Source organism: Eretmochelys imbricata, chromosome 3, assembly GCF_965152235.1.
Source record: "Eretmochelys imbricata isolate rEreImb1 chromosome 3, rEreImb1.hap1, whole genome shotgun sequence".
Taxonomy (NCBI): domain Eukaryota; kingdom Metazoa; phylum Chordata; order Testudines; family Cheloniidae; genus Eretmochelys; species Eretmochelys imbricata.
This window is the reverse complement of record NC_135574.1, coordinates 18,297,835-18,313,628: the sequence shown is the minus strand read 5'-3', so window position 1 is coordinate 18,313,628 and position 15,794 is coordinate 18,297,835. Positions and strand designations below refer to the sequence as shown.

The window sequence follows — 15,794 nt, the reverse complement described above, 5'->3', positions numbered from 1 at the left end:
TTTGGGTGGCTGAAAGCCCACTGGTAATGCCTCTGGACCAGTCTGGATGCCAATGTGGCCAATAGGGTTTGGATTATTTTGGCATGCTGTGCCTTGCAGAATGTATGTTAGGCTAAAGGAGAATACTCCCACTCTGAGTGGTCACAGGGCAGATCTGTTTCTCAAAGTGTGTACAGGCAGCCAGATCCCACCCATGTGCACACAACGCAGGGAAATTTGTGATGCTGTGTGTTAGTACATCACGGAACAAGAGGAAGCTGGAAGGTAATTGGGGACAGTGCCAAAGAACACTACCGGTGCTGTTGGAAAAGCTCAATAGAGCATTGCCACATACTTCTGTTGTGAGACACCTTGGTGGGTTTCAATCCCCTGTAGCCAACATTAACGTACTGATTGAAAAGCAGAAAATCAGGGCGGTCCCTCAAGGTTAACACCTTTGGCCATGGTGTTGTGCTGAGGGAAGTTTTAATGCACTTTGAGGGCATCCCGTGCAATGTTTTTTGTTTATATGTTAACTACTGTATTTTGAGTTGTTTTATGGGGTGCTATGATGGGGTGGCTGCCCATCACTGGCAGAAAAGGAGTTAAAAGCAGCCCTAGGGAGGTTGCGCCGGAGGCAGCCGATTAGAAATGAGTGGAGAGGAGCAGCCAGTCATAGCTTGGCAGGCTCATATAAGAAGGGCTGAAGGGCAGAGCAGAGTTCAGTAGCTGACTGGAGCTCTGGGAAGAATACCAGGTTCCTAGCAGGAGGAAGGAGCGCCAGCACTTAGGACAGAGCAGTGCTGCAAGCAGGGACCGGGGGAGCTAGAGAGAGCTCCTGGCTGATGGCTAGGCCCTGCAGGCTGAGGCCCTGAGGTAAGGGCAGAAGAGGGTGCTGGAGACGCATAGGAAGCAGCCCCAGGACAATGGACTGCAGTTGCCACTGTGGGAGTGGCTGGACAGAGATTGCAGGTCCCCTGGAAGGAGGGAACATAGAGTATGGCACAGCCGGAGGGCAGTGTCAATGAAGAGGATGCTGCAGTCTTGGGAGTGGGGCAGGTCCTGGAACAAAAGTGACGGTGGCAGGGCATCACCAGAGGAGGGTGCCCTGGTGAGCAGAGCAAATTCCCATGACAGCCGGCAGGAGGTGCCAGAGTGGTGAGTGAAACCCATCACAGGCACCCTTAAACATTGTTAAAGTAATTTTTTTAAAGTTCTGTAAGGTTTGGGGAAGCATTCCTTCCTCAATGTTTTCTGACACTGTTGCTCTCAGCACTTATGAGGTGCTATGCACCATTACTCTGGTGGCATGAATACTCTCATGGTTTCCAGTGGTGGCTGTTTGCTGGGGTTAGGGGAGGAGGGGTAGTGAAAGGACTGCACTGATCTTCAGTGGCAATTTAGTTTTGTTTCCCTTGTCTGTATTGTCACTTAAATCATTAAAACCATAAAGAAGTTTCAGTTAATTTATCTTCCATTTTTCATTCTGGCACTTTGGACAGTGACAGTTATTTCACAGCTCACTTCATTGTCACAAATGCTTTATTTATTTATTTATTTATTTATTCATTTATTTTAAAGACATATTAGCAAATTCATTGGCCAGGGGTGGAGAAAGGGGTTGTGGGAGAGAGGAAATTGATTGCATTTCCATGGCACCAGCCTTTTAAGATGTCAACCATGTGTTGTGAATTTTGATACCCCATCCCAAGCCTGTGGGATGTATCCTGTTGATCATATTCATAAAACAAGATGCACGCACAAGTGAAGTGAACAGTAACTTTTATTTACATACATACATCAAACATAGAGCTAAAACAGTTTGTAACAGGATCAAATGAACCAAAAAAAGTCAGAAGTAGGCAAATATTAATGTCTTGACCCAATTTCCTTTCCCCATGCCAGAGCCCTCCATCCTTTCCCTTTACTCCATACATGACCCAACTCCAGCCTGTTGCAGGTTCTGAACCTGTCCTTCACGCAAGGAACATTAAAAGTCAGGCCAGGGTAAAACTAGCAACCGGGCTGTGACAGAGGCAGCTAATTAGAAAGGGGTCGAGAGGCGCAGTCAGTCACAGCCTGGCTGGCTCATATAAGAAGAGCTGTAGGGCAGAGCAGGACTGTTAGGTTGCTGATACCATAGAGTGGGTGTGGAAGGTTGGAGGCTGGTTCTTTTAGGGGGTGGGTGGAACTAGGAGTGAGAAAGGCAGGTACTAAGGAGATGGAAGTTTTGTGAAGTAGACCCACCAGTTCCCTAGTAAGTTGACTGATTTTGTGTAGGCCATTGAACAGCCGTTGGATGATAACTCTGTCACTACCAAGCTGGGCTGGATTCGAATCCATAACTTAGAGGCAAAAGGTAGGCTAGCCCATTATCTAGTCCCCTGAGCCATCACTCCCTCACTTGCTTAATGTTCCACCTCTTATTGTTACTTGAGGATTCTGGCAGTAGGAAGCTTTAATTTTTTTATTTGTTCTCTTTGAAATTGGGCTGCGAGAAGCCATTTATTTTGTGTTGGACTCTTACCACACAGGGAGTTACTTTAGCAAGCAGCTGGATTGTAAGCAGTGGCCAATCTGTTTCTACCCCGACATGGCTAGAAAATAGACTAGCCATGTCGTAAAGGTTGTCTTAGCTAGACCAGCAGCACTCATGCTATAGTCTCTAATCCTCCAAAGCCCTTCCTGTTGATTCACAGAATTAAATGTGTTGAGAATCAAACTAGTCAGGGAAGGTAGGTGGATGCATATGAGGATTCATCTTAAAGTATTCTATAGAATGCAGGAACTGAAGAATCCCTGAATTGGACAGTTTTGATTTTGCCCATGTAAAGTGGACGCTGTCGGTTCAAAGTTTGGTTTAAAGGAAAACGCTTTAAAAACGTCTAAAATCAATACAAATATTTTTAGAATTTAAAAAATAAATCCACTGGAAACTATTTTTTATACATAAACAAACATTATTTCATTACCCTCATCCTCCCACCAGCTGGAGCTGGCCAATTTTTTTCATACACAAAATGTTTTCATTTTAAAAATGGCCTTTTTTTCCTCAATCAGAAATGTTCATGAGCATTTTCCATTTTCTTGGTTTGGTATTCACCCCCAAACCCATCCACTTTTTTTCCAATCAAATTTGAAAGCAAAAAATTGCCATAGGTTGGTTTGGTTGTTTTTGGGGGGTTTTTTTTGGTTTGTACCGTTATTTTCCTCCTTTCCCTTTTTTTAATGCAAAAAGGGGAGGAAAGAAAAAAAGGGGGATGGATTTGGATGGAAAGTAAAATGAAAAATATAAAAACTGAAAATTTTAGAATAAAAAATTATTCCTTTTTGAACACTGCAGAAAGAAATTACTTAAAAATTTCAAAAATTTTGCCCTATTTCCTTCCCCCATTTTTCATCCAGCTCTATTTGCAATCCTATGTTCAACTCTAAGTTCTCTTAGCTGTATCCTGCTAGTGCAAGAGAACCAGGAAGTGAAACTAACTAGGGTTTTTGTTGTTGTTTGCACTGTTATAGCCGTGTTGGTTTCAGGATAATAGAGAGACAAGGCTGGGTGGTAAGGTAATATCCTTTATTGGACCAACTTCTGTTGGTGAGAGAAACAAGCTTTTAAGCTTCACAGAGCTCTTCTTCAGATCTCCTTTTCACTGTCCAAGCTGAGAAAAAGGCAAAGAGTAAACACATGTTTAAAAATAAGTCAGATCAGTTGTTAAAAAGCTCATTTTTAAATACTCTAAAGTGTCTGCAATGAAGCTGACAAATTTCTTTTCAAAACGTGATTGTTAAGGAGAGGAAGTGCCCCTTTAAAATTGTTTGTTACCCTTTGAGAGCCCCATAGCAGCATTGAGGTTTCACTGGTCACATCACACTGCAAATAAAAATCTGGATTAAGCAGCATAATAATAGTGAGAACAAGAAAGCAGTCATTTAAATGGAATCCTTGTTTCTGGAGCCTTCATCAGTGATTCGTACTGTTAGGATATAGATATTCAGGCCTGTCTGTAAAGGCCTATACTCTAAGAATTTAGGTGTATTCTTATCGCTTGGCTAGTTCTAGAGGTATAAAAGAAAGAAATCACTGTCTGCCGGTGTAAGGGCCTTCTCTTACTGTGACAGTTTGTGGCCCTGTGCTTAGGCTCAGGCCTTTGGCTAAGCGGCAGAGGCAGCCATAAGCTGGGAAGCGAACGGTCACATCCTCACATTCCAAACTAGTCACATTGAAATAAGGTGCTATTGGGCTGTTAGGCACTATCAGGACAGGATTGTATTCCTATCAGCTCCAGAGAAAGGGAAGTGCCTAGAAAATGTAAAAGGAAACTTAGTTTGATAGCATCCTGTCTGGCAAGAACTCACTTATCAATAGCTGGGATGTGAAATCCTCACTTCTGTATTGTCTTGTCATTATAGTTCCCACTTTGCTGTTGTTTGTCTGTATAATCTCTGTCTGGTTCTGTGATTGTTCCTGTCTGCTGTATAATTAATTTTGCTGGGTGTAAACTAATTAAGGTGGTGGGATATAATTGGTTACATAATCATGTTACAATATGTTAGGATTGGTTAGTTAAATTTCAGGAAAATGATTGGTTAAGGTATAGCTAAGCAGAACTCAAGTTTTAGTATATAATCTGTAGTCAATGAGGAAGTGACTGGGTGTGGGTGGGGGGTGGGCATGTGGGCGTGTGAGATGGGAACAGGGAATGGGGGTAAGAAAATTGGAATCATGTTTTGCTAAAGTGGGAGATGGGAACAGGGAATGGGGGTAAGAAAATTGGAATCATGTTTGGCTAAGGGTAGGAATGGGAACAGGGACACAGGTGTAAGGCTCTGTGGTGTCAGAGCTGGGAAGGAGGATACTAAGGAAGGAAACTGGAATCATGCTTGCTGGAAGTTCACCCCAATAAACATCGAATTGTTTGCACCTTTGGACTTCGGGTATTGTTGCTCTCTGTTCATGCGAGAAGGACCAGGGAAGTAAGTGGGTGAAGGAATAAGCCCTCTAACACGTACAATAGCCATTGGAAAGAGGCTACTATTTTCAGTCTGCCTAGAAATTACATATGAAAAATTAAACGTGGCTGCTGAAAAGAGCACTATTTCTCATTTCTTTTGAACATACTTTTGAATGAGGCAATAAGATTAACACTTAATCCTGAGGCCTTTCAGCAATTCACTTTATCGTCATTCTCTATTTATGGGGCCGGAGGGAGAGGGATGGATGGATTTATTAGGACCGATTAAAAAGAGTTATACATGTATCATTTGACTTGGAGGGAACATAACCATATAACATATTTGAAGTATTTTAAATATTTGATCTAAACACGCAGGAAGAAGAGGACTTATTTAGCGAAATAAAAGTGGCCTATCTAAACCTAGGAGTCATGGGATGAAATAGAAGATGCAAAAATTAAGTCTATCCAGAAAAATTACCGGATGCTAGATTTATTCAGCTGTGGAATACTCTCCCAAGGGCAGTTCTCTGTTCTCCCAGCTTCATAATGTAAGTAGAAGGCCACATTCAATTACATTAAAAAGTGACAAATTCAAAACCGACACAAGGAAAGTGCCCCACAGCACGTAACTAAACTGTACCAGTGTGTCATCTAGGCCAAAACCTTAGCAAGATTCAAAAAGAACCTGGACCTCTAGGTAGAGAACAAGAATAGCCAGAGTTATGCTAGTTAATACTAACAAATTTTGGAAGAGATACTAATCCTTATGCTTCAGCCATTAAACCATTCTCGAATTATTGGGAATTCTGAGCCGTAATGTGGACGATAGATTATCCCAGCTCTGCCTAATGGGAGGTTACCTGCATCTTCCTCTGAAGCATTTAGTACTGGCCACTGTCAGAGACAGGAAACTGAACTAGATGGACCTCAGGTTGGGCAATTCCTGTCATAAGAGATTTGCTTGGCCCATTGAAAACTAGACTGGAGAAAATTTGCATAAACTATCCAGTAGGAACAATCCTGTGTTGTACATTTGGATTATGTGACTCAGTAGGCCATTTGCACATCTGTTTTTTCTTGTTCTGGAATAATTGTGCAGGGGTCATGGGGTTTGTGAAAATAAATCATTGCGAATAAAAATCTGGATTAAGTGACAATAAAATGAACTGAGCAGAGCAGCAAAGCAGTCACTTAGACTGAAACCTCATTTCTAGAGCTGTCAAGTGATTTGTACAACAGGCATGTGTGCGGCTGTTATTGATGGAAGCATTGCAGTGAAGCAGTGGCCTCTTCTGCTGCAGGGTTGTGTTCAAGATGAACATAATTTGAATCAGAACCAGCAAAAAAGGGATCCCTGGCATCTCAGAAACTTACATTAAAGAATGTGTGATCTCAAACCCAGACAAATGCTTCACAGAACAGCCCCGGCTGCTACTGCCAAAGGCTCTGCCTGTCTGTACATTTTTGTCCCCGGGACGCTAGCTGTTTGCCAGTTTGTGTGGGAGGCAAGGGTACAGGGAAGGCTGAAAAATTATTTTTTAAAACCAAACAGCCCAATTGAGTGAAGAACTAAACATATGGCTCCAGCACTGCACATGCGGTAACCAGTCATAAGATGGGAGATACATGACTTTCTGGAGATTTTAAATGCAAAGTAGGATAAGGTGCTAGGCACTCTAGCTGGGACTTCCGGAGGGGCCCAAGAGCATTAGGCACCCAGCTCCCTTATGCCTCTTTACGAATCCCAGCCTTAGTGTTCATTTTAGTTCCACCTTTGTCCCTGAGATGACAGGCACCTAGTCATACACATTGCTCACAGTGACCGAAAAATCCAGCCTGAGTGAATACTTTAACAAACACCAACAACAGAACAGCCTCCCCGTCACAACTACACTCCTCTCCTTCTGGGGCTGTTGGCTTCTAAGGAGCACCTGACACTGCTAACTTAGAGAGTGGGGAAAGTGAATGGTTAATAACAAGGATAAACATTGCAACTGCTGCATCAGCCTTCTGCCTTTCACTCTGTCCCTGTCTGATCCAGTAACATTTCAACAAGCTTTAACATCACTAGTATTATGGGCATTGCATCATGCTTCCAGTCAATGTTTAGAAAGACTAAATAAAGACTGAATCTGAAAACAGCCAAGTCAAGGCTTTTGTCTCTTAAAAACGCCAGCTGAAACTTGACCCCAGGCCTAAAAGGAAAGATGTCTCGTTGTTCTCATTCCAGTTCCACATGGGCCACTGTCCGTTTGCCAAAATTGCCATGTTATAATTCAGCACAAGTTGCCATTTATGCAGAATCTTCTGCCCGGCACATTAGCCTAGCGCTTGAATTGGCTTTGCTCTGGAGTAGGGCTGGTCTACGTGATGGCAGTGCACAAGTTTGCACAACAGCGGGCAGCAGTGCTCTTCTTTGCAGCAATAAACTAAGGTGGCTGTCAGCTGCTGTGTCTGCCAGTTCTTTTGGAACAGTTGTTCTGCCAGTGTTTACTGGGATCCATCACAAATGAAGTACAGTGCCATCATTCCTATTGTCAAAGGCTTGCAGCTTCCAGGATGAATTCATTACCTCTCTGCCCTTTATTCTTACTGAGGCAGAGTCTTCAATGAATCACTAGCAAGAGGAGGAAGTCATACTGTTCAGTAGGTCTGGCTCTTTGCCTGTGTGCCTCCCTCCTCTACCGATCCAGCTTCTGGAAAGTGGTGCTGGTTTGATTAGGAGTCCGACTGGGAGTTAAAGCTTAAGTCTTTGAAGGAACAGGAGCGCTAATGGGAAGGATAAAGGTCTGCACCCATTCCGCATGTAATTGTTGGGGCTGCTCAGTAACGGAGTACACTGAACCCTGCGGTACCAGTAGTGTGCCATGTGTACTGCAACTCGGAGGCAAGCAGTGTAAGTGCATTAGGAGCTAGGCCATGTAGGCACTAGCCCTGGTGGGTCCCAGTAACCACTCAGACACATGGCTACATGAAAGGGTATTTTACTCGGGCTGGAAGGAAAGGGAAAGTTTGCAGATGTCCTATGTATAGAGACTTAAACGGTTACAGTTCATGTGAGCACTGAGGTAAATGTTTGGCCCCTGGGACAGTCCAATCAAGAGTCAGGGCTCTTCAGGCCTACTGCCTGGGATGCCCTCTGTAGACCAATTTCTAGTCAAGCAAATAGAAGCTTGCAAGTGTCATAAGTTTCATTTCAGTAGCCAATGTCAGGTGCCCCCGAGGGATGAACAGAACAGGTAATCATCAAGTGACCCATCCCCTGTTGCCCATTCCCACCTTCTGGCAAACAGAGGCTAGGGACACCATCCCTGACCATCCTGGCAAATAGCCATTGATGGACCTATCCTCCATAAATGTATCTAGTTCTTTTTTGAACCCTGTTATAGTCTTGGCCTTTACAAGAGCCTCTGGCAAAGAGTTCCCCAGGTTGACTGTTCTGTGTGAAGAAATACTTCCTTTTGTTTGTTTTAAACCTGCTGCCTATTAATTTCATTTGGTGACCCCTAGTTCCTGTGGTCTGAGAAGGAGTAAATAACACTTCCTTCTTTACTTTTTCCACCCCAATCATGATTTTATAGACGTCAATCATATCCCCCCTTAGTCATCTTTTTTCCAAGCTGAACAGTCCCAGTCTTATTAATCTCTCCTCATACCGAAGGCGTTCCATTGTGGTCCTTTTCTGAACCTTTTCCAATTCCAATATTTCTTTTCTGAGATGAGAGAGCCACATCTGCATGCAGTATTCAAGATGTGGGTGTACCATAGATTTATATAGAGGCAATATGATATTTTCTGTCTTATTATCTATCCCTCTTGTAATGATTCCCAACATTCTGTTTGCTTTTCTGACTGCCGCTGCACATTGAGAGGATGCTTTCAGAGAACTATCCACAATGACTCTCTTTCTTGAGTGGTAACAGTTAATTTAGACCCCCATCATTTTATATGCATAGTTGGAATTATGTTTTCTAATGTGCATTGCTTTGCATTTATCAACATTGAATTTCATCTGCCATTTTGTTGCCCAGTCACCCAGTTTTGAGAGATCCCTTTGTAGCTCTTCACAGTCTGCCTGGGACTTAACTATCTTGAGTAGTTTTGTATCAGCTGTGAATTTTAACACCTCACTGTTTACCCCTTTTTTCCAGATCATTTATGCATATGTTGAACAGTACTAGTCCCAGTACAGACCCCTGGGGACACCAGCATTTACCTCTCTCCATTCTGAAAACTGACCATTTATTCCTACCCTTTGTTTACTATCTTTTAACCAGTTGCCAATCCCTCAATTCTAAGCCAGGTTCAGTTAGTGTTTCTCCTTGCGGCCACTCTGCACTAGCTCACTGCATGGGCAGCAGGTATAATAGGCATGGGGAGGCTAAGGCACCCCAAACAGGATCCGAAGGGAGGTGCGCCACTGGCCTGCTGCCTTTGGAGCGCTACCAAAAGGGTGCCAGGGCCGTGGCCGCGCCCACACTCCACCCCGAGGCCCCACTCCAGTGTCCTGCTCTTCCCCCGGGGCCCCTCGGTGGAGGGGAAGAAAGACCCATGGGCCAGAGTAATATTCCTTTGCCTACTGTTACCTGAGGTCTACCATGTGTGGCCCCCCCTTCCTGGCTCTTGCGTTTGGGGGCTCATGCTGCTCCTCTTCCCATCCCCGGTCTGCTTCTTCCCCCAAGCCCCGCCTCGCCCGCTGCACGTGCTTCTGTCTCTTTGCCCCACCCACCTGTCACACCTCTTCACCCCCTCCCTGGCATCCCCACCCCACCTGCTGCTCATGCCTCTTCACCCCCTGGCAGGGGCCCCCCTCGGGGGAGGGGTGTGGAGAGAGGTTCGAGTGGCAGGGGGCTCCTTGTGGGAGAGGGCAGAGAGGTGCGGGCAGCAGGTGGGGGGGGGCCTCGAGGGAGGGGGAGAAGAGGCACAAGTAGTGGACACAGGGGCCTCTGGGGAGGGGGTGAAGAGGTGTGAGGGATGGGTGGGGGCGGGCGGCGGGCGTGGGGCTGGGGGGCGGAACATGGCCGGGGCCTCAGGGGGAGGAGGCTGAGTGGGCGTGGGCATCAGGACGGAGCAGGGGACAGAGCCATGGTCCGGGCACGAGTGGGCCCCCCCCAGTGCTCAGGCTTAGCCTCCCCAGATGCAGAAGTCATGTGCCACCCATGGCTCCCAGCCAAGCCACTGCTGCTCCTCCATTAGTCCCACAGAGACCTGCAGCAGCTGGCGCTCGCTCCCTGTTCCACGCATGGCTGTGCATACGGTTCCTGGGGAATCTTCTCTGTTTTCAGCTTCCCTGCGGCTCCTGACTTACCGTGCAGCCTCTGCATCCAGCTTCGCTGACTGCTGCTTTCAAAACAGTGCCCAGCTACTTACTGGTGCGGGATGGGACCCTGACGTGGCCAGGAGGGGAGGCTGATGGGAGTCATAGTCCCTGCTTAGCAGACCCAGCACACTCGTAAGGCTGGTACAGCAGCATATCGGGTCCCATGGAGGCAGGCTTGTGGGGGGCACTGCGGTTCTCAACTCGGTGATGCAAGTGTTATGGCCTTTATTTTTAAAAAAAGAGGCGGAAAAGCAGGTGACAGGAAAGGGAATCAGGGTGCCAAGCAAACAGCAGACCTGTGGATGGAGAGGGAGCCAGCACTGAGGGCACAAAGGAAGACAGGAAAGGGCTTGACTGGAGGCCTGCAGCAGAGAGCCTTGTACAAGCCCATTATGTAAAGAGGCGGGGATTTGAATTTTCTGCTCCAGTCTCATCTTTTTGTTTTGTTTGTTTGTTTAAAAGAAGTTTCTTACAAAAACAAAAACAACCTTTCTGTCTCTGGGGCTCAGACTTCCAGATGCCCTCTTTAAAATGCAATATAAATAAATAAATAGTTATAATAAATAGCAGCACTGTTATTAATCCATTTCCATCCCTGTAGCGGACATATGGTGTAGCAGAAACAGCTGATCCCATCACTATGGTTAGCATTATGGTGCTCTCACACAGAGGGCCTATAAGGACATGGCACTTCGTATGTGATGAAATATAACACCATGGACTGTGGGGCAGGTAAGGTGGCTTAATGGCCACAAAATGTGCTGCTGTGGTGAGTGCTGAGGTCTATAACAAAGGGAGCAATTCATATGTTTTTCAGCCAGCCAACCAGCTGATTGGTACTGTCATAAATATAAGGGGAAGGGTAAACCCCTTTGAAATCCCTCCTGGCCAGAGGAAAAATCCTCTCACCTGTAAAGGGTTAAGAAGCTAAAGGTAACCTCACTGGCACCTGACCAAAATGACCAATGAGGAGACAAGATACTTTCAAAAGCTGGGAGGAGGGAGAAAAACAAAGGGTCTCTGTCTGTCTGTATGCTGCTTTTGCTGGGGATAGAACAGGAATGGAGTCTTAGAACTTTTAGTAAGTAATCTAGCTAGGTATGTGTTAGATTATGATTTCTTTAAATGGCTGAGAAAGGAACTGTGCTGAATAGAATAACTATTCCTGTCCATGTGTCTTTTTTGTAACTTAACGTTTTGCCTAGAGGGATTCTCTATGTTTTGAATCTAATTACCCTGTAAGGTATCTACCATCCTGATTTTACAGAGGGAATTTCTTTACTTCTATTAAAAGTCTTCTTGTAAGAAAACTGAATGCTTTTTCATTGTTCTCAGATCCAAGGGTTTGGGTCTGTGGTCACCTATGCAAATTGGTGAGGATTTTTACCAAACCTTTCCCAGGAAGTGGGGTGCAAGGGTTGGGAGGATTTTGGGGGGAAAGACGTGTCCAAACTACGTTTCCCAGTAAACCCAGTTAGAGTTTGGTGGTGGCAGTGGAGATCCAGGGACAAGGGATAAAATTAATTTGTACCTTGGGAAAGTTTTAACCTAAGTTGGTGAAAGTAAGCTTAGGAGGTTTTCATGCAGATCTCCACATCTGTACCCTAGAGTTCAGAGTGGGGGAGGAACCTTGACAGGTACAATGTATGATCTTGGGGGGAGGGCGCATAGGGGGGAATAAAGAGGAACATTTGGGGAGTTGCCAGGGAAACAACGTAAAACGTAGGAGATAGATATTGGAAGCTTGAGCCCTTGGTATTTGCACTCGAGGCTTCATGTTGTAGTTAACTCTTCTCCAGCCAACATGGTTGTGGTTCCCATGGGAGCCTCTTAACACTTCTCCTTAACTGAGCACAATGGGCGCTGCTGACCCCTCCAAAAACCGTATACGCATCCCCAATGACTGAAGCCACTGCTTCTGCAGAACTCCCATGCTGCCAACTCGCCACACGTTGTGAGGCACACAAGTGAAAAACCAAGCCTCAGACTGAGCAATGCAGAAAGCTACTTCTAGGCAACCGCTGCAGTATCAAGAATTGGCCCCTGATTCAGCAAGGTGCTTAAGTATGTGCCTCACTTTAAGCATGTGAGTAGTCTCATTGACTTCAGTTGGACTCTCCACCGGCTTAAGTATTTTGCTGAATTGGGACCTACAGCAGGAAGGTGCATTTCCCTTTTAAGGTTTGAAAAGAAAACATCTTGTGTTCTATCCAGAGTCTTATCCGTGGTCAGAGCTACTGCTGGGTATTATTTGAATTTAATTTACGGAATTTTCTTCCTAGTGTTGGAAGAAAGTCCATCATTGAAGTGCCTGTGAGGGGCATGAATAATGGCTCTGGCAGAAGGATAATTTTTAGTAAAGAATCTTTAGCTTGAATATTAACTACCCATGGCTGAAGATTATACCGTCTATGGCCCACACAGCAATATCTGCACTGGAAGCTACAGCGTGAGTACAGTAGTTGCACTTCTCTAATGGAACCCTTCTTGAAAGGTATTTCCTAAGAGTCATTTCCTTAGGATTGGAAAAGCTCCTAGGAAGTTAAGAGGAAATCTGTTATCTAAGGCTAGTTCCTTTCTGTGAGTGAACTATAATCCATTTAACAACAGCTTTAGCTGTATCTTTGCATTTCAATAAGCCTTAGTTTTAGAGGAATTTTGTTCCGTTCAGAAATTTTAAATCCAGCTATTGTTCTTTAAAGGTTGCAATATTGTGAGATACAATGGATATATGGAAGTTTGCATTATTATCTGGCTTATGAAAACATTTGTGGGAAACAGAATATTAACTGTGATTTGAGAGTGAAAAATTCATTTAATGCTCAGGGTATCTTTTTCAAAGGCACCAGCTGAGTACACATTCTCCTAGGACTTCATATTCATAAGAAGCCTTCAGAAATCTTAGATAAAAGAAAATGCAATAACCCCTCATCCCATATACATATATGGAAATAACTGGAGATTACTTTTAAATAAAATTTCAAAGAGATTCTGGCACCCATCTTCTGTGCGTTTCTTGACATAAACAGGATTGTCCCCAACAGCAACAACACATCTGTCTTGAAGATTTAGTGAAATTAAAGGAATCTCAATACTTCATTTATTTTCTTGTATAAACTACATGTCACCACTTCTAGGCACATGTATGTTGAACATAAAACACAACTCACTGTCACAGTATCAACTCCGGATGCCTATATTAGTGGACATATTAGAAATGTCTACGATAGAGCTGGCAAAAGGATTTTAAAAAACCCACATATTAATGTAAATTTAAATTCAGATCCACCAACTCAAGGAAACTCCTGCTAGAACAGGATTTGAAACATGCGCTGAAGGATAACCACTACAGGCTGGATCAAACCAATAGAGAAAGTGAATTCCAGAGTATGTGCAAAGCATGATGTCTCGAATAAGTTTTACATTCGTTTCTATCTTGTTTTTATTCACATGAGGGAGGGGCTAGAAGGTATTCATTTTTCAAAAGAATGTTTATGGGGGGAAAATGTGTTCTTGTTTTCAATGAAATTATTTTTAAACATTTTGTTTAAATACCTGTTGGGGTATTTTATGTGTTGCCTATTAATACAATAATAATACTTCGCACATCTTTAGCGTGTCACAACCATTTAATAAGCCTAACTAAACCCATGTGATGGGGAATTACCCCATTTTAGTTAAACTGAAGCAGAAAAAAGTTAAGTGACTTATCCAATGGGACACACTGAATCAGTGACAGCCCTGGGAATGGATTCTGGGAGTCCTGACTAGTCCCGTTCTTTCAGCCTGTGGATAACAGTGCCTTTTGTTTTTCACGTGGGCTGCAGTTCTAGGTGATGAGTTAGATGACAAATAACTTTGATTTTTTAGTGTAATAACTGCAGCAGTTACTGCTATAGCTATATTTATTTCAGATACTGTTTGTGTACAGTACATTGGCAGCTGTGCTGTGTAAAAGCTGAAACACTTTATAAAAGATGTCAAAGAAGGAACAAGACAATCTCCTTTTAAAATTGTCTTTATTATTGATATTTAAGGTCTCATGGCTGCATCTTCTGATTTATAAAGTTAAGTTTCAGATGTTTGGACCTTTTGTTACATTCAATCTTAGTTGAAAAGAGGATTATGGATTTATATGATTTCCTGCATTCAGGATAATTAATCACCAATCCTATAAATCCAAGGATTTAATACTTTTGAAATTTCCAGTCAATTTATTCCAAATCTCTGTATACTTATACAGAGCTATTCATTTTTATTTTGCCACAATGCTCTAATTGTACTGTTAATAGCTGCAGAATGGCTGAATTGTATTGATTGTGTCTGATTTAAGGTGCTGCTCCTGCAAAATGTTGCATACAGGTAGATCCCAGTACCTGCACAGAGCCCCATTGACTTTAGGGATCTGTCCATGCAATGCCTAGCAGGCTGGAGGTTGTTAGATTGTAAAGTGGAGGAAACTAGAACTTCTTCTGTGTTTGAAAGCACCAAGCACACTGCGGTCACTCAGAAACAACATAAATATGTGAATGTGACATTATTCAATGAAGTATATAACTAATGAATATGGTATATGTTTAGTCACAGGACCAACTCCTACTGTTGTGTAAGACATGTAAATGATCTGAAACATCCTTCCCCAGTGAGAAGGGTATTTCTTGCATCACTCAACCCTCCCTTATAACATCTCCAAGCTACTGTGATGTTTGGATCTGGCTCAGAACTTCGTGGCTTAGGACCTCTGTACTATTGACAACTTTTATAAGATACCGTACCTGACTGCAGTACGCTTCTCACATGCACCCAGTGCTGAGGTAATGAATTGCTCACATTTGTTATAGATTAGATGAATAATTCATGACTTTGTGGTTAAACAACTTTGGAGGTGTCCAAGGAATCAATGCTCATTTTGATTCCTTTTTGCACAGCAGGTGTTCTTCTGAAAGAGCAGTATGTTGTTTACTAGATTAAAGTATTTAATTTTATAGGTAGAAATCCTGGAACCTTGTTTACAGAGAAGCTTGCATTCCTCTTTTGTCCATATCTAATCTAGCTGGGTTGACGCTTAAGATCTCCACCTGCACACAGTTTTTATATGCAACAATAGATGAAAGCCTACAGGAACACACTCTTACATATTTTCTTTATAGTCAATTCTTAAACTGATAATAGTGTAGTAATTGGATTGTGTTTAGACTTTAACTATATATATGCCATGAACACTAAAACTGATTTGTTAACGACAATGTATTTTAAATTGCTGTATTGTTTGCAAGTGAACAAAGAACCATTTCCTATTTGAAGGAGAAAGTCTAGTAAGTTTCCTGACAACATTAAGCAATGAACTTGACTAATTCTAAATCCTTATTAATTTAACATAATCCCACTAGTAGAGATACACAAATGTGGTGGCCATTGGTGTACCCCAACAAACTTTCCAAGGCTTTTATAGAAAAGACAGGGTAGAAGGCAAGGGGCAAATTGTGGGTGGGGAAGGTGGTAATACTCTTGTAGTAGATGTTCCAAATCTAGATCACACA

At 43.4% G+C, this 15,794-nt stretch overlaps 1 protein-coding gene across 3 annotated transcripts in view; it reads left to right on the top strand.

Annotated features, from left to right (window-relative positions):
* MFSD2B (MFSD2 lysolipid transporter B, sphingolipid) overlaps nucleotides 1-15,500 on the top strand; it is an 80,738-nt gene extending 65,238 nt beyond the window's left edge. The window contains exons 14-16 of one of the 3 annotated variants that reach the window (XR_013345547.1): nucleotides 5,310-5,482; nucleotides 10,856-12,703; nucleotides 14,836-15,500. Coding sequence is in view for 1 of the 3 variants with exons in the window: in XM_077812459.1 (XP_077668585.1) it covers nucleotides 10,856-10,871 (16 nt within the window). In the remaining 2 variants the exon portion in view is untranslated. Of the gene's footprint in view, nucleotides 1-5,309; nucleotides 5,483-10,855 lie in introns of all 3 variants that reach the window. The other 2 variants (XR_013345546.1, XM_077812459.1) reach the window with 2 other exon arrangements.
* The last annotated feature ends 294 nt before the right edge of the window (nucleotides 15,501-15,794 follow it).